General features: G+C 40.0%; 1 protein-coding gene across 11 annotated transcripts in view; it reads left to right on the top strand.

The window, feature by feature from the left end:
- The window catches only part of ubr5.L (ubiquitin protein ligase E3 component n-recognin 5 L homeolog), a 103118-nt gene that overhangs the window by 13475 nt on the left and 65891 nt on the right, over nt 1-23752 (top strand). For 5 of the 11 annotated variants that reach the window (XM_041566576.1, XM_041566580.1, XM_041566574.1 and 2 more), the window contains exons 2-15: nt 3264-3308; nt 6974-7055; nt 7142-7218; nt 11036-11155; nt 13128-13317; nt 16027-16186; nt 16578-16727; nt 17988-18199; nt 18903-19019; nt 20066-20176; nt 20839-20993; nt 22222-22339; nt 22877-23061; nt 23636-23745. In XM_041566576.1, the coding sequence (XP_041422510.1) occupies nt 3264-3308; nt 6974-7055; nt 7142-7218; nt 11036-11155; nt 13128-13317; nt 16027-16186; nt 16578-16727; nt 17988-18199; nt 18903-19019; nt 20066-20176; nt 20839-20993; nt 22222-22339; nt 22877-23061; nt 23636-23745 (1832 nt within the window). The remainder of the gene's footprint in view (nt 1-3263; nt 3309-6973; nt 7056-7141; nt 7219-11035; nt 11156-13127; nt 13318-16026; nt 16187-16577; nt 16728-17987; nt 18200-18902; nt 19020-20065; nt 20177-20838; nt 20994-22221; nt 22340-22876; nt 23062-23635; nt 23746-23752) is intronic. The other 6 variants (XM_041566579.1, XM_041566581.1, XM_041566575.1 and 3 more) reach the window with 5 other exon arrangements.

Raw genomic sequence — 23752 nt, 5'->3', positions numbered from 1 at the left:
CAAGGCTCTGAACCAGTCGCCAAGCTGATTTTCCAGGCTTAATCTGAGTTCTTTAGAGGGGTAAAAAAGGTTAGACGGATGGTTCACCTTTAAGTTAACTTTTATTATTCAAATAATTCAAAAACTAATAAAAATAAACAATGAAGGCCAATTAAAAAGTTGCTTACAATTGACAATTCTATAACATACTAAATATTAACTTAAAGGTGAACCACCCCTTTAAAAAACTCTTGATGTGCATGGATGGCACACAGTGGGTTGGCATGTATTTGAAGTTAAGAATCATGCATATTTACTAAATGTAATTGTGATGTGGCTGACTTCATGTATTTGTTCTTGTAATTCCCAAATATATTTATTTATAAATATATGCATCCCTACTTCAGAACTCCCATGACATCCATTACATTTACAGTTAAAATTGCCTTCAGACTGCTTACCTGGTATAATAAATACCCTAAACCCCTAAGTACAAAACCACAAGTGCTCTTACACATAGAGGAATGCGGCTAATCTGTAAGAGCCCCAATACTTTACTTTAGAAGCCTCTACATTGGGCGTTCACTTTCTCGCTTGGGGCTCTAGAGTGATGTAAATCCTACTCACCCCCTGGTTGGGACAACCTATGTATCTACAGCAGGGATCCCCAACCTTTTGAACCCGTGAGCAACATTCAGAAGTAAAAGGAGTTGGGGAGCAACACTACCATGAAAAATGTTCCCAGGGTGCCAAATAAGGGCTGTGATTGGCCATTTAGTAGCCCCATGTGGATTGTCAACCTACATTGAGGCACTGTATGGCAGTGCACCTGGTTTTTATACAACCAAAACTTGACTCCAAGCCTGGAATTCAAAAATAAGCACCTGCTTTGAGGCCACTGGGAGCAACATCCAAGGGGTTGGAGAGCAACATGTTGCTCATGAGCCACTGGTTGGGGATCACTGTTCTACAGTAATGTTCCCTTGCACAATCACTGATAGAAACAATGAACTGAAGCATTTTGCGGGTGGGGGGGTATGAGGCTGTGAGGGCCAATATGATGAAATGAATGAGACCTCCCTAAGCAGAAGCCTTCTGATTGGATTAGCCTCCTCTATAGGAATCAGTAGAACTGCATTTTGGATAATTGACTTTTACACCAGCCTTTATTTGCACTGCAAGCATAGGATACCCGTTTTACAAGCTGTAATATCCAGTAGACTGTATGCTCAGTGGGTAACTGTAGTACAGGTATTGGACCTGTTATCCAGAATTCACTGGACCTGGGGTTTTCGGGATAATGGATCTTTCCATAATTTGGATAATGTGTAATAATTTGGATAATTTGTATTCTCAGTGGATAACTGTAGTACAGGTATGGGACCCGGTTTTTTTTTTTTTTTTTGGGATAATGGATCTTTTTATAATTTGGACCTTAAATCTACTAGAAAATCATGTAAACCCAATTGGCTGGTTTTGCTTCCAATAAGGATTAATTATATCTTAGTTTGTATCAAGTACAAGCTACTGTTTTATTACAGAGAAAGAGAAAATCAATTTAAAAAAATTGCTATTTGGATAAAATGGAGTTTATGGGAGATGTTTCTATGTATAACTTTATTTGTAAAGCGCTGTTAAAGAGCCGCAGCGCTGTACAGTGCATAAAAGTACAATATATATATATATATATACAAATATACATGGGGGAGACAAATCGCAAAATAAATATATACAGAATCATAGGACAAAGAGCTTAAGTGCTATGTGATAAGAGACATAGTGGGAAGGAGGTCCCTGCCCCGTAGAGCTTACAGTCTAAGCCTGGCCTTTCCTTAATTATGAGCTTTCTGGATAATGGGTTCCTGAATAACTGATCCCATACCTGTACCAAAACCATAACTAAGATCACAGGTGCCTCCAGCTATTAATGTGCGTGGCCAAATTGGGACAGTATGTGACCATTTGACCTGTTAGATCTGTGAGACAATACTAAGGGGCAGAAGTGAAAATTGTAATTTTTCTTCGGTCAAAACGCTCAAATTTGAATTGTGAATTATCCAATCTCGATTCGAGTTTTAATTCGAATCTCGAGATTCATCATACCCAGGCCCTTTCGACGATCTCGACTATTCGCCACCTGAAACCTGCCGAATGGCTGTATAAGTCAATGGAAGAGATCAATTAGGTGATGTTTGTAGCCTTCCTGACATTCGAGTTTTTTCAGAGGAAAAAAACTAATCGAGTTTCTCTAATTCAAATTCGTTTCAGGTCGATTTCAATTCGAATTGAAAATTCGATTTTATTAATAAATTTTTATTGGTCGAATTTGAGTTTTAAACGCACATGAATCCGAAATTTTACCCTTGATAAATGTGCCTCCCCGTGTTGGCTAATGTATAATCAATTTTCAGCTTCTATAACTTAAGCTGGGCATAGATTTTTAAAAGATCAGATCCTCATCGTGAGACCACGATTTTCTCGGAAGGATCGTACGAATTTACCATCAACTAAAAAGACCAATTTGCCGGGAAAACAAAGGGGAGCTGCCTGCTTGGCCCTGCAAACATAGATAGATTGCACTGGGACCGACAAAGATTTTTTTAAACCTGGCCGATCAATTTCCTGACCGATGTTGGCTGAAAAATCGTAAGATGTACGATCGTTCGAATCCCACTAACCGCACGATAATTTTGAAGGATTGGTCGGACTTTCCTAAAATCGGTCGTTCGGCAAGAAAAATAGTCGCGTCTATTGGGAGCTTTAGTCTGTCCGAGCCACAACTTTTCTCGTCATTTTCCATTGCTTTGTTATATACCCCTTACAGAAAGCAGACTGATGGATGTGTTTCATGGGCAGCTGGGCAGAGCAGAATAATGCACAACAGGGAGCCTGGGTTCACTTATAGCCTGTACATAAACATTACATAAAACTATTTCAGGAATACTATTATCTTTCATGTGTCTCAAGGCTTGCTGAATCTCAAATGCGAAGTCAAAATAAATCCATTATTTGAGAGAGGCAGTGAAGTTCCTTGCCTTTTCAGTGCTGCATAACCTTTTGGCTTTTTTTTTTTTTTTTTTTTAAATAAGTGATGAGACTACAAAGGAATAAACTTGGGAGATGGTAATGGTGGTGAGAATTCCAGAGTCCTGATCTTGGGTGTTTGGCATCTTATAACAGAGACTCAATTTTAACAGTTCTTTTCTCTCTTTTACTCTCTCAAATATTGCAAACGGTGTCATGGTGTAAGTTTTTCTCATTACTCTTCCTTTTTGTATTCGCAGGCTGAGAGAAGTTTCTGAAAAGCTGAACAAATACAATTTAAGCAGGTAGGAAGAAATCCATTTTATTTTCTTAGTTTGCAAATCAGATTTGTGGGTATCCATGTAATATGAGCACTCCAAATTGTGCTAATACAGCCCAGGTGTACTCTATGGGTTGTGACACACGGGCAGATTCAGGGAGATTTAGTCTCCTGGCGACTAATCGCCTCTTCTGGGTGACAATCTCCCCGGACTGCCTTTGCGTGTCCACTATAATGAAAAGTCGCCTGCACTAAAGCACACGCGGTGCTTGTTTTCTGAAGTTGCCTCACGAGGAAACTTCGGGCGACTTCGGAAAGCGAAACGCCTTGTGTGCTTTAGCGCAGGCGACTTTTCATTACAGTGGACAGGAAGACACATGAAGGCAGTTCAGGGAGATTGTCGCCCAGAAGAAGAGGCGATTAGTCGCCAGGCGACTAAATCTCCCCGAATCTGCCTGTGTGTCACAACCCCAAAGGGGTATGGCAGTGAATATGAAGCAGAGGTCTGAGTGCCTCATAGATAACCTCGACCAGCATAAAGGTCCTGGGAAAGGACCAAAAGTTGACCCTTTTTTAATATGTGATAAAAATTTTTTTAAAAAAACCTAATTTGATTTATTTATTTTTTTGAAAAAAGGCACACAGTGTGCACTTAGCCTTTTCTATATTGCTTTTCACAAATGTCCCGGTTAGTTATTTCTCATGGTCCGTAAAAACTGTGAAAAAGGGACTACCTTTTTGGAACTGGGTGGATGGAAACTGGTAGAGTATAAGTGTATTTCTATTGGTGGGCTTACAAAATAACTTGTATCCCAGGCCATTTTTTAGCCTAAATATATTGACATCCAAAAATTTGATATGTTGTACATCATGTGTAATTGTAAATTTTACTGGGGAATCTAAAGTGTTCAGACTTCCCACCATGTTTAACAGCTCAATCTCTTGCCCCCGCCCCCGAGTATATTGTCAATGTAGCGTAGGTATAGTAAAAGGGACTCTCCAAATTCAGGTATAATATTATGTTGTTCGTAGAAGGCCATATAACAACTGGCATATGCAGGAGCCATTGACGTACCCTCTTTCTGTAAATAATAATTGTATTTCAGTGCTAATTCTAAGAGTTGGCAAATAAATTCAATTGGTTGGCCCTCATGTAGCAGAATTTCAAGTGCCCAATGTACTGCCTCCACTCCTTGCTGATGGGGAATAATTGTGTACAGACTGCAAACATCAAGACTCGCCAATATGATTGGTCCCTCTGGTAAGAATTAGGTCAGATATAATGCCCAGCAGTTGTTGTGTATCCTCTAAATAATGTGGCAAAACCTGGACTATACCCTGAAGATGATGGTCCAGGTAGAGTCTAATAGGGTACAATAAACTGTCCTTGGACAAGACAATAGGCCTACCGGGGGGGGGGGGTGTTACACAGATCCATATGGATCTCAGGAAGACAATATAAAACGGGACACACTGGATACTTCTGTGAAAGATATTGTCTTTCTGTTTCCGTGATCCATTTTTGTTTCATAGCGTAATTTAGTACTTGTTTAATGTCAATCTTAAAACCATTAACTGGATTATTGTACAATTTCTTATATACCAATGTATCATTTAATTGTCTAAGTACCTCATTCCGATAGTCTGTGTAATTCATGATGACAATGCCTCCCCCTTTGTCTGCAGGATATAGATATATATAGATAGATATATTTCTAATTTGCAATGGTAGGCAGGTTTAGCAGAGGATCGGGAGCAAAAATACACAGGTTTAGCAATGCACAGGTTTATTTCTCTAAGCTTTTTCCAACATAAACACACAGGAATACAGTTCATTAGCATTTCAGCATTGCACATTCAAACTTTCCCTCTCCGTGGGGATCTCCCCATTCAGAGCAGCTTCCACACTCTGGAATAATGAGGCTTCTCACTGATCCCCAGGGATACAAATTCACCAGCTTCTGGCCTGGCTCACCTTCTGGCAACACCACACCTCCCAATGTGGTGTCCACATTTTCACACCCTCCTCCAGCACAGGGGGGTCTCCAGAGACATTTATATGTAATCCCACACCTCTTTTATTTGCTGCTTACCTGCAGCCTCAGCAGACGGCTACCTGAAACTGGGCAGCTGAAAACACTCAATGGAGCATGGAATTGAGGGCCCACCCTGCTGTCCTCCATTCACTCAGGGTCCCATTTATCTGGCTTTTCCTAAGTGGGCAAACAAACACGGCCTTAAGGTGGCCATAGACGTGCAGATTTACCTGCAATATCTGACGAACAATCAGACATCCCAATCTCCCGACCTGCCACTAACCTTCAGTTTAAATAAAGTAGTAAAAGAACAGATCAGGCGACGTTCTGCCCTGACAGCAATCGCACGAATACATGTCCGACAAAAGCTGGTCTCCCACTGATAATGTCAGATAGTCAATACATGCAGAGATAATATCGTCAGCCGACAGAAATCTTCTAACCTGTCCGATCGACTGAACTACCAATCGTCATGGCAAGACAAATGTTGGGACAATCCACACACGGTCCCAAAATCGTACGAATCGAAGATTGGTATGATCAGATCTTTGCGTCTATGGCCAGCTTTACTTGCTGCAACTCTGTACATTTTCCCTGGAGTTCACGCTTTACCAGCTTTGATACTGGCAAAAAATATACATAATCACGGTCATTTCAAGCACATCGCTTACAATACAGTATATATTTCTTTTCAATGAAAACACTTTTGTGTTGTTGTCGAACACCTGTTAGTTCTCTATTTTTTGTTAATTTCTTACAATTACTAATCAGCACCCAGACATTTGATTTCTATAGGTGTTCTCACCTTTGCCTTGTATATACAGGGAGTCCTCGAGTTACATACACCCGACTTACAGACGGGGGACTGTTAAAGTAACATACTATGGTTTGCTTGACTTTTATTTGCATTCAGCTTTTATAAACCACTTGACCCAATCCCCTATGCCATGTGTTATCTACTGCAGAGCACAGAAAGGTAAAAATAAATACTATGTTAAGACAAACATCGGTCGTTGCATTTAAAGGAAAACTATACCTCTCAAACAATGTAGGTCTCTATAAAGATATAATGCTTAAAACAGCTCATATATCTATAACCTAATTATAAGCTAATGGGAGCCATGATAGACAACTACTGCATTTGAAGGGGTAGTTTACCTTTAACATTACTTTTAGTATGTCATAGCATGACCCATTCATAATAACATTTCACCTGGTCTTCATTTTTTTTTATTATAGCTTTTGAATTATTTACTGCCTTCTTCTGACTTTCTAGCTTTCAAATAGGGGTCCCTAATCCGTAAAACAAAACTATTGCTCTGTGAGCCTGCACATGTATTGTTTCTTTTGATTATATTTCTATTTAGGCCTTCTCCTACTTCTATTCCAGTGTATCATTCAAACCAAAGTCTGGTTGCTAGGGTGATTTGAACCACAGCAACCAGACAGATGCTGAAATTCCAAATGTGAGAGCTGCTGAACAAAAACATTCAAACCCCCAGAAATAATAAAAATGAAGACCAATTGAAAATTGACTTGCTTATCACTCTCTACATTGTACTAAAAATTATTTCACAGGTGAACAACCGGCCTCATAGGAGATTTTACTTTATATAAATGTCTGATTTTTGTTTTCCTTTCTTTCCTGCTGCAGCCACCCCCCTCTGAACGTACTTGAACAGACCACTATAAAACAGTGTGTGGTTGGACCCAATCATGCTGCTTTCCTTTTAGAGGTATTGTGACAATTTTATTTAAGAAGTACTTTACATATTTTTCCAGATTTAAACCCATTTTTTTCATCAACCGGTTTTTTTTTTAGGATGGAAGAATTTGTCGAATTGGTTTCTCAGTGCAACCAGACAGACTGGAATTAAGCAAACCTGAAAATAATGACGGGTAAGGCATCTTCTGTGAGCAATTCATAAAATAGTAAGGGTTAGACTTCAGAAATAAGTATTTAGGTCTGTCCTTCTTAAATGTCTTACTCTCTTTGCTGGGAAAGATGACCTTTTCTGTAGGCATTGGGTATTCAGCAAAGCACAGTTAGCTGTGTTATGAGAGGTCACATTTCATGGCTGATGGACATCTTTGATTTAAAGGGGCTCATTTATACACAATGGGCAAATTTGCACTTGGGCAGTATCCCGTGGCATTCAATCTAATGTTGGCTTTCATTGTTTAAAGGAATAGTAACGTCAAAAAATTAAATTGATTTAAAATAATAGAAATATGATACAGTGTTGCCCTGCACTTGTAAAACCAGTGTGTTTGCTTCAGAAACACTACTATTGTTTATATAAATAAGCTGCTGTGTAGCAATGGGGGCAGCAATTCTAAGGAGAAAAGCCTCAGGTTACACAGCAGATAAGCTCTGTAGAACATAATGGTGTTATCTGTTATCCACTATTTAACCTGTGCAATATAGCCTTTTTTCAATTTCCACAATTGCTACACAGCAGCTTGTTTATATGAACTATAGTAGTGTTTCTGAAGCAAACTGATGAAGGGCAACACTACATGATATTTTTATTACTTTAAAACATAATTTTTTTTGGTGTTACTGTTCCTTTAACCTGTAGCTGGCTGAAAAAGCCAGCTACAAATTGATTTCTATGGGTTGCTACTCAGGTACAACTGTACCCATTGTTTATAAATGAACCCCACTTTTTTGAAGTCCAATTTATTTTAAAGGTAATATATACCCTGCTGTATAATAATACATAATTGCTCTGTGCTCATCTGAACAATTACGATTTAACAGTCCATTCTATTGCTTAGGGTGACCATACACGGGCAAATTAAATCTGCCGATATCATTCCTTTAGATCAATTCTGCATTTTATCTGCTCGTGTATGTGACGTTCCCACGTGTCTCCCCAATCGATATCCCCCAATCGATGGGGTAGATTTGATTTCTCTTGGCAATCGAGGACCATATTGGCTAGTTGATGCGGTAGTTGTCCCGTTGTCGCCCATTTACTTCATTGTAATCCTATTGTTTGGCCCTGGGGCCGAATTTTAGGATTAAGGGCTAGTCCACACGAGGAGATTCAGGGAGATTTTGTCGCCTCAGCGAGACAACTTCGGGCGACTATAGAAAACACATCGCCGCGTGTGCATTAGCACAGGCGACTTTTCATTGCAGCCTATGTGGAAAAACGCTGAGGCAGTTCGGGGAGATAGTTGCTCAAAAGACGAGGCGATTAGTCGACAGGCAACAAAATCTCCCCGAATCTCCTCGTGTGGCCTTACCCTAACCCAATATCGCCCTGCTTTTGGTGAGCTTGTCCGGTTAAGATCCACTCATTTGGCAACCTTCTGATCTCCTTTCTCGCCTTTCCGTTAAGTGATTATTCTTTCATGATATACATGCATGGTATAGCAAATTGAACATAATCTGGTATTACGGGAAGTTGGGGCTTCAGAGTCTCAAAAACTGCATTAAGTTTACTTGTGCCCAGTGCAGAGAGAGACTATAAAGTTTTTCCCATGTACATGGCACAGTTAAAGGGGTCCTTCAGCCCAAAACTCAAAAGGTAATTCTACGCAGGTTTCCAATAAACATTAACTTTAAAACCATTCAAAATGTTTATTTGTAAATGTAATTTCTACTGAAAGCAGTGTTTATCCATTTCTGCATTTAATTTAGACACTTGCTCTCCCTTTGTTGGTTACTATTTGGTACAGGTTTTGCATTGTGAGGGTAGATTAATAACATTTTAACTAGGGATGCACCGAAATTCGGGTTTCGGCCGAATCCTTTTACCTGGCCAAACCAAAGCCTAATTTGCATATGTAAATTAGGGACGGGAAATCACGTGACTTTCTTACAATACAAGGAAGTTAAAACAATGTTTCCACTTTTTCCTTTCCTGCCCCTAATTTGCATATGCAAATGCAAATTAGGTTTCAGATTCATTTGGGTAATCGGCCGAATCTTTCACAAAGGATTCAGTGATTCGGCCAAATCCCAAATAGTGGATTAGGTGCATCCCTAATTTGAGCCATATAGGGGCAGTATAGACCTAAATGTCCTTTGCTAAAAATGAGCACAATAAATAGAACTATTATTACAAACGCATTCTGCCTTGTCTTTTAATGAAAAGAAAAAAAAATCCACATGTTCCTAGGTTTTTCATTGCTTTTCTCTGTTGTTTCTCTGCTAGTTATGTGTTACTAACTATCAGATTCTGCCTTGCATGAGACTTTCATTGTTGTTTCCTCTTGCTACAACCCTTCTTATCTCCTTTGAAAACTCTCCTATAATGACATATACTCTTTACAAAATACTAACAAAGGGCAAGGGAAGTGGATTAGTGACTAGGTGTAAGGGTTGGGGCAGACGAGCAGATTCGGGGAGATTTAGTCGGCTGGCTACTAATGGCCTCTTCTGCGTGGCGACAATCTCCCTGAACTGCCTTCCGTCTTGAATGAAGAATCGCCTGCGCTAATACACTCGCGGCACTTAGATTTGCAAAGTCGCCCGATAGTTTCCTCATGGGGCAACTTCGGAAAACGAATGTTGCCGGGTGACTAATCTCCCTGAATCTTCCTGTATGCCCTGACCCTTACGGAAAGATACAGTAAAACTAAAGCATATCTTTGCTTTGCTAAACTCTGCTATCTTATAAGTAATTTCTGTAGTACAGGTATGGGATCTGTTATCTGGAAACCCATTATCCAGAAACTGACGAGTTATGGAAAGGTTGTCTCCCATTGACTGTTTTATCCAAATAATCCAAATGTTCAAAAATGTCCTTTTCTCTGTAATGAAAAAACAAAAAACAGTACTTGATCCAAACTAAGATATAATTAATCCTTATAGGAAGCAAAATCAGCCTGTTGGGTTTGTTTAATTTTTGCTTGATTTTCTAGTAGACTTAAATTAATGAAGATCCAAATTAGGGAAAAATCTGTTCTCCAGAAGACCCCGATCGATATCGGGCCAAAAACTAGCCAGATATCGATCAGTCAAGTTTGATTTTTTTTTTTGTACGATCCAGGACTGCATCTGCTAGTTGAAATGGTCCTGCGACCCGACGGAGCCCATTCATAGTATTGTAATCTGATTGTTCCACCCCAGGGCCGAACGTTCGGATTCATCTGATACACCCAGCTGTTAGTAGGCATATCGGGTTAAGGCCGCCAAACGAGCGGATCTTATAGTGTATGGCCACCCATAGAGTGATATCCCCCCCCCAGCAGCTTAACAATGGGAAGGTAACCAGATAGCAGCTCCCTAACACAAGATAACAGCTGCCTGGTAGATCTAAGAACAGCATTCAATAGTAAAAATCCAGGTCCCACTGAGACACATTCAGTTACATTGATTAGGAGAAACAACAGCCTGCCAGAAAGCAGTTCCATCCTAAAGTGCTGGCTCTATCTGAAAGTACATGACCAGGCAAAATGACCTGAGAGGGCTGCCTACACACCGATATTACTAAAAAAAAAAACACACTTGCGTGAATTATTTGCAGTGTAAACAGTATTATTTAGAAATAAAAACTATATCCTAAAAATCATGACAGAATCCCTTTAAAGTAAAAGTGTTAAAGTTTTGGGCTACTTTCAGTCTCCCAGGGTGTATATTGCCAGTCTAATGCCTTCATTCTAGACCTGGGCTCCCATCCTTTACAATACAGCCAAGACTTTGTTGCTTTTTCCATTTCTATTTTCTTCTTTTGACTGATTTGCCATTTTTTGTTTCCAGTTCAAAGTTGAGCAGTGGCTCAGGGGCAGGAAGGACATCCAGGCCAGGCAGGACTAGTGACTCCCCTTGGTTTCTGTCTGGTTCTGAAACTCTGGGCAGACTGGCAGGCAACACCCTTGGGTAAGTTTAATAGGGCTAAGTCTGAAGCTCTTTATCTTCACAGACTTTGTACTAAACAACAGGCTTCTGGTCTACACGCTCTGCAGTTTTCTTTCCATAGAATATCAACTTCTGTGATTGTGAAATTGCCCGTTTACTGTGGGTCTCCGACCCTGTAAACTGTTCTAAATTGATACATTTAGTTGATACATTTCTTATCTTTGTCCCTGCTGAGCAGAATCTCTGGGTTTCATTAAAGGCAGCTGTTTGTGTTAGCAACTGATACAATAGTTGCTAATACTCCAGAAATGTATCAACTAAATGTTGCAAAATTGTAACAGTTTACAGCAGGGGTCCACAACCTTTTTTAACCCGGAGCCACATTCAAATGTAAAAAGAGTTGGGGAGCAACACAAGCATGAAAAAGTCCCTTGGGTGCCAAATAAGGCCTATAATTGGTTATTTGGTAGCCACGATGTGGACTAGCAGCCTACAAGAGGCTTTACTTGGCACTATACTTAGTTTTTATGCAAATAAAACTTGCTTCCAAGCCTGGAATTCAAAAATAAGCACCTGCTTTGAGGACACTGAGAGCAACATCCAAGGGGATGGAGAGCTACTGGTTGGGGATCACTGGTTTACAGTCTGCACCTTAAAGGAAAACTAAACCCTAAAGTTAAGAAACCCCTACCCCATACCCTACATAGACCACCCCCAGCCTAGCTGAGTTCACATTCGTCATCTTCAGCCGCTTCAGGATGAGACTGGCATATCGGTGCATGCGCAGTTGGAGCAGTTTTCTGTTTCACGACAACTGTGCATGTGCCGAAAATTGGCGAATCGTCGGTCTCATTCCGAAGATTACCGAATCGGCTGAAGATGGCGCCTGTGAACTCAGCTGGACAGAGTCTGCACGGAGGGGTAAGACTTAGGGGCAGTTGCCTGGGGCCAGCTAGGCTGGGGGGAGGAGGGAGGGGGGGTTCTATGTTTCTATGTAGGGTAGGGGTTTTTTAACTTGAGATTTGAATTCTCCTTTAATTACTGAGCTGCCATACTGAAACACTAGAGACTGGGACATAAAATTTAGATTTCGGGTACAACAGTTAAAGTACTTGGAAGTTGAGCAACCCCTTTAAAGCAATGACAACCATGTAATGTGAGTTTCGATAAAAATCAGAAGCCTATGAATGGATTTTAGATATAGAGCAGTAGTCTTGTTTTTTCCCATAGTAAGTGGACAGTCTGGAGCAGATAAAAATGATTTGGCAGGGCACATCTGCTTCCCTTTCCACATGGCATGGCCTTAAATTAAACCAGCAGCTTTGGAAAGACCTTTCATAGAATTCTATATGCTCCCTAAACCCTGAAAAATTAAGTAGATGAATCAGGAGATAAGAAGGGTTGATTAAATATATGCTATATTTAGAATGTTGTATATGCCTGTGATAAAAAAATGAATATTGGGATTTTTCATATGCTACATTGTACATTTACGAACATTAAGGGGGAAGTAAACTGTTAGCGCTTGGGGGTGCAAAATGTTGGGCACCCCCAAGTGATTGTATTGACTTACCGTAAAAACCCCTGGGCTGCTGCTCCTATCGGCAGAAAACTGCACAGACCCTGGGTTTTTGTAGCGAGCACCACGGAGCGATCCTCTTCCGGTGTATTCTTTCTTCAAATTTCCCTGGGCAAACGCATGTGCAGTAGAACGAAATAGCCGACTTTTTAGTTAAAGTTTGGCTTTTTGCTCTACTGCGCAACCTCATGAAAAAAGAGGAAGCAGCAAGAAGATCTCTCCATGGTGCTCACTGGTATATCCCCGGGCCGGTGCAGTTTTCTGCTGATAGGAGCACCGGCCCAGGGTTTCAGATAAGTCAATACAATCACTTGGGGGTGCCTAACATTTGGCACCCCCAAGTGCAAACAGCCTTTCCTTCTCCTTTAACCCAATACTGATTTGATAAGTACTTTCTTTTTCTCATTTCTTTAGAAGCAGGTGGAGTTCTGGTGTTGGTGGAAGTGGTGGGGGATCCTCTGGGCGGTCATCAGCTGGTGCTAGAGATTCTCGGAGGCAAACAAGAGTTATCCGCACGGGAAGGGACAGGGGCTCTGGTCTCTTGGGCAGTCAACCGCAGCCTGTGATTCCAGCTTCTGTTATTCCTGAGGAACTCATCTCACAGGTACCAATCTTTTAGATTTCTATGTGAATATAATTAAATATTTGAGTTTTGAATTACAACTACAACAAATTTGTCTAGGTCCTTAACTATATGCAGGAACGTGTCCTTATCAATGAAGAGATGCTGCAAATATTTGCAGCCAAAAGCCCACCAAAGCTGTTCCCAGCGATCCTTAAAGGAGAACGAAAGCCTAAATAAAGAAGTAGCTAGAAATGTACATTATGTTTTGGTCTCCTGTACCAGCCCAAGGGAACCACAGCCATTTAGCAGTAAAGATCTGTGTCTCCAAAGATGCCCCAGTATCTCCCCATCTTCTTTTCAGCTGATTCACTGCACATGCTCTGTGCTGCTGTCACTTACTGAGCTTAGGGACCCACTCACAATATATAGTACACATGGAATAGAAATGTCACAATATAAGGCTGATTAGTAATTAATACAGATAATTACTACATGGCAGCATAGAAACCAGTGCAAATAGCATCAGAATTTAATAATCAGCCCTGTAGCATCAGCTTATATTACAGACAAACGTAATTTTCTGCTTGATAATTTGTGACAGCCCCTAAACTTTGCTTCTCAACAGCTGCTCAGAGCCCACCGAGTATGTGAGTGTCGCAGACCATTTCCAAGATGGTGACCCCCTGTGACAAGTTTGAAAGTCCTGGATCATTGCTGCTATTGACAAGCTGAAACTTTAGACTGGTGCAATAAGTTTAATATGTAAAATATGGCATTTTTGGCCATATTCAGTTTTTAGGGTTTAGTTCTCCTTTAATGAAGCCGACACAGCTAAAGGATCTTCCGTGGCTGTTTGTCATGCTGTGCTGGGGATGGCCCGATCTCTCCATAGGCTGGAGTTCTATTTTCATCTGTAATTAGCCCATGGTCCCCAGCCCAGTGTGACTGAAACAGCCGCAGAAGATCCCTTAGCTGTGTTGGAGAGTCGGCATCATTGTTTGCCAGGCGGGGGGGGGGATGGGGGACTTTTGGCTGCAAATATTTGGCGCGCAGCGTTTCTTCACTGATACGGACACATTCCATTGTTTTTTATTGGAATGTGTCCGTAACGCTTTAATGTGTTTTTATTCAGTAACTACGAAATCATTTAAAACCACATTGTTTACTTTTAAAGCAGTGCAAAAATTGTTTAAAAGCCTAGTCTATGATGGCTTCAGAATTATATGGTAAGATTAATGCTCAGCTTGACGGATTTACAGAAATAGCGTTTCTAATTGAAACCTAGGGAGCCCACGCTCCTTTTCACATTTAAATGGTGTACCGTCAGCACCACATAATAGCCTGCTCTCTTAGTACTTTGTCACCCCTATATTTGGCTGTAGGCACATAAGGCTCATTATTTAAAGAACAGAACTGTTGCACTAATTATTTCTGTCCTTTCCCAATGAAATATTATCACTTTGAAGAAGATGCCAAGCTAGAGGCCAGTCATTAATATGTATTGCAGGTATGGGACCTGTTATCCGGAATGCTCGGGACCTGGGGTTTTCGAGACAACGGTTCTTTTCGTAATAAGGATCTTCATACCTTAAAGGGGTTGTTCACCTTTGTAACAAATTGACAAATCTAACCGTTCACATTAATAGAACAAACTTTTCCATAGAAATAGTTAACAGAAAAAGTACAGTTCAAGAGATATTCACCTCAGAAGTTTCCCTGTACTAATCCTTCAGTTCCACACTGACCCTGTGCTGGGAGGGGGTCACTGACCCCCAAAACCACTACAGTGTTCACTACCTCTTCCTTATATGACATCACACATTGTACTGGCAGCTAACTTAACTCCTATTGGCTGTGTCTGCTGTCAATCTACCACTGCTTCTTGTGCTGGGGAATTTGAGCAGCATTCAGGTACTGAAGAGAAACTGTTACAAGTTTGTGAGAGGGAGGGGGAGTGTGGGCTGTGTACTGCCGAGACTTCAACTGGGCAGATGGGGGGATCGAGGTGCTTGGGACTAGGAGTTTTACAGATAATGGATCTTTCCATAATTTTGATCTTCATACCTTAATGCTACTAGAAAATCAAGTAAACATTAAATAAACCCAATATTCATGTAGTTCAGACCAATACTCTATTGTTGACATTCCAAGAAGCGATGGAGGAGCTCACTGCAGCTCCCCCCGAAATCTTACGCGGGTTCCCAGCCACTCTCACTCAGCAAACAGTCTCCATGATCGCTTAGATTCTCCACAGCTCAGGATCAAGCACACTTTTCAAATATAGTTTTAAAACCTCTTTCTTTATTTCATCTGTTTAAAAATAGCTGTCAGCACGGTTTAGTGCACTATATTTAATGATGCTCTGAGGCAGTGATCTTTAGAAGTCACGAAACGCGTCAGTAGATTTAAATATATTGCACTAGACTGCTGACCGCTATTTTAAACAGAAAGAGATGTTTGAAAAGTGCGGTTGATCCTGAGTTGTGGAGGATCTACACTGCATTGTCCTATTCAGAATGAACTGCTGCAATGAACAGTTTTTATTTAGCTAATTGTCCGTTATGAGCTATAGCAGTGATGCTTATGCATCCATATGGCTATATATATCTCTTTAGCTCTCTCTATCTATCTATTTATCTCTATCTCTCTATATATCTATTTATCTCTGAGAGAGAGAGAGAGACACACATACATTTTGCTTATTCATAAAACATATCCCATGAACAATCCACTGTCTGTGTCATGCAGGCACAAGTTGTTCTTCAAGGAAAATCACGAAGTGTCATCATCCGAGAGCTGCAGAGAACAAATCTCGATGTTAACCTTGCAGTAAACAACCTCTTGAGTCGAGATGATGAAGATGGGGATGATGGTGATGACACTGCAAGTGAATCCTACTTGCCTGGAGGTAAGAGCTGTTTAGCCAGTCAGCCTGTTTAACTTTTGCCAATCCATGGTAAGCATGTTGGTCATTATGTTACTGGAAGCAGTTTGTCTTTGAAGGTTGAAGTCAAAATACTTTTGACTCCTCCAAGGGCATTCTCACATGGGCGAAAATTAGAGCGTTTTGCAGCACACTTGATTTTCAGCTTGGCCGGTAGACCACAAATTCAGTTCAGTCTGTCTTGAAATCTGAAAACCACAGAAGCTCTAAAATGCCTATCTAAATCTAAAAATGAGTCACCCAGCTTGCATTGCCCATAGGAACTTAGATGACCGATTTTAGAATTTGCAATCTTAAGCGACATAATGGTATAATGTTTTTGCTTAATTACTGCTTATGATCCTTGTGTTTGTAGAAGATCTTATGTCACTGCTGGATGCTGACATTCATTCTGCTCACCCAAGTGTCATAATTGATGCTGATGCTATGTTTTCAGAAGATATTAGCTACTTTGGTTATCCATCTTTTCGGCGCTCTTCACTTTCCAGGATAGGCTCATCCAGAGGTAATTCTGAACCTTTGCTTCCCCATCCTGTAACCCTGTAATTGTCCCTGTGATGCCTTTATTAATAACAGTGTGTAGGTAAAACCCAAAGAAGCAGTGGAAACCCGTCAAGGTAATTATTTTCAAAAACTTTTCTCCCCCTCCCCCCTTCTTTTTGTAAATACGACTTAGCTAGCTTTTGCAGATATATAATGGTTGGTGGCATCAAGCTTTCTGTTGGGGAAGCAAATTTTCCACTGCTTTAGGGCAGAGACACATGCTGCATTTCGGGGAGATTAGTTGCCCGGTGACAAATCTCCTCTTCTTCGCGGCGACTAATCTCCCCGAACTGCCTCCCCTGCCTTCCCACTGCCTAGAATGAAACACTCGGATCGATTCGTTTATCGAAGTTGCCTCACGAGGAAACTTTGGGCGACTTCGGAAAACAAAGCGCTCTGAGTGCCACCCCGCCGGCGATTTTCATTATAGTTGGTGGGAAGGCAGGGGAGGCAGTTTGGGGAGATTAATCACCCTGAAGAAGAGGAGATTTGTCACCGGGTGACTAATCTCCCCGAATTGCTGTGTGTGTCGCTGCCCTTAAAGTATGAGAAAAGGGAGTCTGTGAGATCCCAGCCTATAGCTAGGGATGAGTGAATTTTTTGCCGAGTTTCGGCATGGAAATGATGGCCATAGACTCCAATTGGAGGAAAAAAATGGCACACGTCAAAAAATGCATTTGGCGAATTTTTGCTGGCGTCAAATTTTTGACTTATTGAGTCTAATTCGCCCATCCCTACCTGTGGCCTTATGAGTCAGGGGGCCACAACATAACTATTAGCAGCTCTTTGCCAATTCTAAATTTACATCTTAGACCCTATTCTAAGTTTTTAAAATTCAATTAAATATTACATTTTAAAGGGCCTGTAACACCAAACAATGAAGAGAATTCATATATATGCAAGAATAATGTCTAATAATTGTTTATTGCTCCATACTTTTATATTGTTGTTCATTGCTGTGTATGGATGCACAGTGCTGAATTACATTTTAGATAACCAAGCTCTGTGAATAAAATTGTCAGGTCTTAAGTTTTTGGGAGGCAAATAAGAAAAAAAAATGCAGATAAGGCGTGAAATTATATTTGAATGTATATGAAACTTTTTCAGTTTTTGATGTTACTGGCACTTTAATATATAGGCTTTATTTGCTGCTAGATAAGAAGGGTCTCAAATAGAGATTGGCTTACTTTTATCCCACTGGTGTGACCCAATTGCATACCAGTTCTCCTTCTTCCCTTAGAGAGAGACTCTGAACTGTTGCGTGAACGTGAGTCAGTGTTGCGTTTGCGTGAGCGGCGGTGGCTTGATGGGGCCTCGTTTGATAATGAAAGAGGCTCCACAAGCAAAGAAGGGGAGCCTGCCCTTGATAAGAAGAACACTCCCATACAGAGCCCAGTGTCGCTGGGAGAAGAGCTGCAGTGGTGGCCTGAAAAGGTATCTTTTATAACCAGTTAAAGGGGAACTACCGCAAATGGAAGTTTAATATAAGCTTCCTTATACTGAAATTACAAACTTTCTAAATACAATTCATACAATGCATTGTTTTTACTATTCCTCTCTCAGCATCTGTTTCTCTTCATTCTGTCTTCATGCAGCAGTTGGGTGTCAGATGAATGATCCGGTATATCTTATAGGGGGCTTCCTTTCCTAGCAGATGTATTAGAGCTCACTCAAATAACTGATTCCAGTACAAACCTAACAAAATAACTGCCTTTTGCACAAATTCTGCATGTAGAGAGACATGATGTCTGGTGATTTTAAGAGAGTGAGCTCTAATACATCTTCTAGGCAAAAGGAGCCCCCTAAAAGATATATTAGATCATTGATCTGACACCCAACTCCCAGAATGAGGAGAAACAGATGCTGAAAGAGGAAGAATGAAGATAAACTTGATTATTTTAGAAACAGTATAGAATCTTTAATTGATTGTATATAGAAAGTTTCTTATTTTAGTATTCTGAAGCTAATATAAAATTTTCATTTTTCACGATAGTTCCCCTTTAAGGTTTATATCACAGACTATATAGAATTATTTAACTGTTCTTTTAAGCAAGTCACTTTTACAGTGAATGTGATGGATTTAATAGTAACCTTGGAGCTAAGACTGCTTTCTTGAATATGCTGTCTTCGTCTGTAGGACGGGACAAAGTTTATTTCTATTGGAGCACTTTATTCTGAGCTGGTTGCTGTAAGCACTAAGGGAGAACTTTATCAGTGGAAGTGGATGGAGACGGAGCCTTATAGGAATACACAGGTACTTTGATTTATCTATACTCTTACCAGTCTTCATTATGCTGATTTTACAGCATTTTATCATTTTTAATCATTCTCATGTGAAAATGACAAACTTGATTTTATGGCCTTTTTAGCTGCCTATTTTCTACAAATGTGCCATTGGGAAACACTTCATCTTCTCTCAGGAAGACACATTTATCAAGGGTCGAATTTTGAATTTCGAATTCATGGGAGTTTTTTTTTTTTTTTTTTTTTTTTTTTTTTTTAAACTCCCATAAACTCCCATGAACTTGAAATTTGACCAAGTGAAATTTATTTTAAAAACCGAATTTTCTAAACTCTGGTCAATAGGATCGACCCAAAAACTCGAATTTGATTCGAGTTTTAAAAACCCGATTCGAGATTTTTCGGAGAATGTCAGGAAGGCTGCAAACCTCATGAAAAACCTGAAAATTCTAAATTGGAACCTTGATAAATCTGCCCCTTCATCTATACATATTTGCTGCAAGGGGGAATTAATAGAGTACCTGGAGCAAACCCACGCAGACACTGGGAGAACATACAAACTCCTTGCACATAGTGTCCTGGCTGGAATTCCCTCCAGTTCCCACACGTCAGTGCAGCCCTCAGAGATCAGATAATGTGGAATGTGCATATTTCTTATTTATGCTCTTGTCATTTTAATTCTTATTGAAGCAAGGGGTTAATATAAGCTTGCAGCATTTAATATGCTATTTCCTGCCAGATCAGTGCCTGGGTTTTACTTGTAAAGAGGTAACAGCATGCCTGTTTAGTACATAGTCTCACCCTCAAAGATAAACAACTAAAATACTGCTTCTGATCGTTCACAGCCCCACCATATGCTGCCTCTTGCTTTGACGCAGCAGCAACTTCTCTGCTTCCTGATGCCTCCACCTCTTTATTGCTTATAGAGCTTGAACCCCGTTTTTTTCAAACAATTGTGTTTATGCCTACACTATCCAGCATGCCCGATATATTCGACACACATTTACTATGATGTTATGTATTACTAATGGAATTAATCTGAGTTTCATTTACATCCAGAATCCATCATTACATCATCCAAGAGCATCGTTTTTAGGTCTAACAAACGAGAAAATAGTCCTGTTGTCGGCGAACAGTATCCGAGCCACAGTCGCTACAGAAAGCAACAAGGTTTGCATAACTTTCTTCCTTTTTCTTTGATACTGCTAATTTTTTCTGTTAAAGGAGAAGGAAAGGCTAAAACTATGTAAGCTTTATCAGAGAGGTCTATATAAATACACCAGTAAACCCTCAAAGTAATGCTGCTCTGAGTCCTCTGTCAAAAGAAACACTGCATTTCTTTCCTTGTATTGTGTACTCATGGGCTTCTGTATCAGACTTCCTGTTTTCAGCTTAAACCTCCAGGGCTAGGGCTTGAGTATGCTCGGTTTGCTCTTCTCTCCCTCCTCCCTACGGTAATCTGAGCCCAGAGCTATGAGTGAGCAGGGAGAGACTCAGGCAGGAAGTGATGTCACACCAAGCTAATATTGCAGCTGCTATCCTAAACAAACAGAATGCTTCTAGAACTGTATACTCGGTATGGTAAAGCAATTCTGCACGGTAAATATAGTGTTATAACTTGCACTATTGTGGCTAATCTATTGGCAATAAACTGCTTCGGTAGCTTGCCTTCTCCTTTAATTGTCTCTTTCCTGTTTGTGCCCCACTATTTCAGCTTTTGCTACTCTGGAAATGTTCCAGTTTAAGTTTTTAATCCCTTGCACACTTCTTTGTAAGATATTAAATTGATTTTGGTTGCTTTTTGCTTATTCTGATTTTCTATTTCTCTCAAGGTTGCCACTTGGGTTGATGAAACATTAAGCTCTGTAGCCGCCAAGTTAGAACACACAGCTCAGATTTTCCCTGAGCTGCAAGGAGAGAAGATTGTGTCGTTGCATTGTTGTGCACTTTATACGTGTGCACAGTTAGAAAATAACCTTTATTGGTGGTAAGTATAATTTGTGCAATTTCCTTTTCATGCTTAATCTGTACAGAGTTACTGAATGTCCTTTATCCAAGTGATTAGTAATATATTGCTGCACTGCTAAGGCTACCTGTACTGCAGAATTGTGCTAGATGTCTAGTATATACCTCCCCTGTGTATGTGTTCTTCTTCAATAACATCTGTTGACAATACATGATAATGTATTATAAACAGATTTCAACTGTTGAAATGGAGTTCTTTTCATTTGCACTGAAACAGAAGCAAGTGTTTCTATAATGTATAAATGCAAAGCCTCAGATTAATCATGAAGATGCACACATTTTGGAAGTGACACTACACCTTTGACTTTTGGAAACAACTACTATAGAGTAACTGAGCCTCATAGTATATCTACATTAGTAACTTTTTTTTTTTTTCATTTTGTTTTTTTTTTCTACATATGAATTGCAACTTATTCGTTATACTGATGAACTCAAAGGACCAGTAACACCAACAAATGAATGTTTTAAAGTGGACCTGTCACCCAGACCTAAAAAGCTGTATAATAAATGTTCTTTTCAAATTTAACATGAAACCCAAATTCTTTTTTTTTAGCATTCATAGCTGTTATAAACTCGTTTAAAAATCTCAGCTGTCAATCAGATATTGTCTTCCCATCCTCTGCCTTAGGCATAGAGACCGGGCAGACAATTACTTTCACTTTCCATTCAGCACTTCCTAAATGTCACTGCTCTCCCCACATTCCCCCGTTCTCTTCACCATTTAATTGTGTAGCCAGGGATATCAGGTCCCCCTTTCTGGTGCACAAACAAGATTCTGAGATGATGCAAGGCTTGCCTTAATAACAGTGTCCACAAAATGGCTCCTGCCTGCTTGCTAGAATTATGAATTCCCAGATGGAAGAAAACAAAATTCAAATAGTTTTTACAGTGTAATTAAAGTTCATTCATGCATAACTAACATGATAAAATGGGATTTGGAATATTTTTTTTTGGTGACGGGTCCCCTTTAAAGTAACAAAAATATAATGTGTTCTTGCCCTGCACTGGTACAATGGGTGTGTTTAAGCAAAAAAAAAAAAAAAAACAGTTGTACCAGTGCAGGGCAACAGTATATTTTCATTACTTTAAAACATGCTCATTTTTATATTTTACTGTTCCTTTAATGCACTGTCCATCAATACAGTGTGTGCCTGAATACGAATTAACAAGTCAAATATTTTTATTTTTAGGGGTGTGGTTCCCTTCAGTCAGAGGAAGAAAATACTAGAAAAAGCACGCGCAAAGAATAAAAAACCCAAATCAAGTGCCGGAATTTCATCCATGCCAAATATCATAGTTGGCACCCAGGTTAGAAAAAACTCTAGTGGGAACATTTTTATATTTTTAGAGCAATCAGTGGGATGCCGATGTGCCCAGAGTTAAGTTACAAATCTGCTTAAATGAAAATGCAGGCATACATATGCTAGGAATATTTATTTTTCTATCTGAATTTGCACTTTAAAGAGGTGTGCACATAGGTTTCTTAAGCATTTGATATTCCTCTACAACTACCCCCCACCCCCTGCTGCATTATACAGCTGTTGAAGGGCAACAATTAGTCCCGATATACTAAACCTTGTGTTGGGGTTTTGTATCAGACCAGAGTCATCACAGCATTGGGCTGTAAAGAAACCCATAATAATTAAGATATGAGACTGGAGATTCTTTTAGTGACCTCCCAAATTATTTTCTTCTTATTTATGGTTCATTTTCTAGGCTGCTAAGTCACCTGAGTTTAGTCACATATCCTGGCAGTATAGAAAACCGTGCAGCTTGCATCAGAATAATCCTTCAGTTGCATTTTGCATTAAAACCAAACAGTTATAATTAACCTCTTTCTTGCAGGTATGCTTAAGAAATAACCCTCTCTACCATGCGGGTGCAGTTGCTTTCTCAATCAGTGCTGGCATTCCTAAAGTAGGAGTATTAATGGAATCGGTGTGGAATATGAATGATAGCTGCAGGTTCCAGCTCCGTTCTCCAGAGAGTCTAAAAAACTTGGAAAAAACAAATAAAACAACTGAGGCCAAGTAAGTCCAGTGCTTTTATTTGCTTTCCTTTCTGTTCTGGGCCATTTTGAAAATGATTATTTGTGTGCCTCTCCTCGCTACTTTGCAATAAACATTATTTACTTTAAAGGAGAAGGACACTTAATAGCTGGCCTGATACTGCTGGCAGCTGCTCATGTTCACAGAAAACTGCACCAATTCAGGGTACTTCTGTGCCAGCCCCACAAATCGTTTTACTGTCAATTCTTCACCCCAGCACATGTGCAGTAGAGACTTTTTCCTTAAAGTTCAGCTTTTGACTGCTTTTCTACTGCACATTTGCACAAAGCATGAAGGACAACAAATTAGACGGTCGCTCTGTGGTGCTCGCAGAGGAGTACCCCAGGCCAGTGCAGTGTTTTGCTAACAGTAACATTGGCCCAGGGTATCAGGTAAGTGATTGTAACATTTATTATTAGTTATTAATAATTATAATTGCTATTAAAGGATGTATATGTCACTTTCTTTTCCCTGCACTACAGATTTTTACCTCTAAAGCTATGGTTGCGATCATTTAATTAAATACATTTTTTGTTTTACTTTTTTGTTTTTTAAGACCTGAAAGTAAACAGGAGCCTGTAAAAACCGAGATGGGCCCTCCCCCATCTCCAGCATCTACCTGTAGTGATGCCTCTTCAATTGCTAGCAGTGCCTCAATGCCATACAGTGAGTA

This window comes from Xenopus laevis, chromosome 6L (assembly GCF_017654675.1).
Source record: "Xenopus laevis strain J_2021 chromosome 6L, Xenopus_laevis_v10.1, whole genome shotgun sequence".
Classification (NCBI taxonomy): domain Eukaryota; kingdom Metazoa; phylum Chordata; class Amphibia; order Anura; family Pipidae; genus Xenopus; species Xenopus laevis.
Note: the sequence above shows the minus strand (reverse complement) of the source record. Positions and strands in the feature narration are given on the sequence as shown.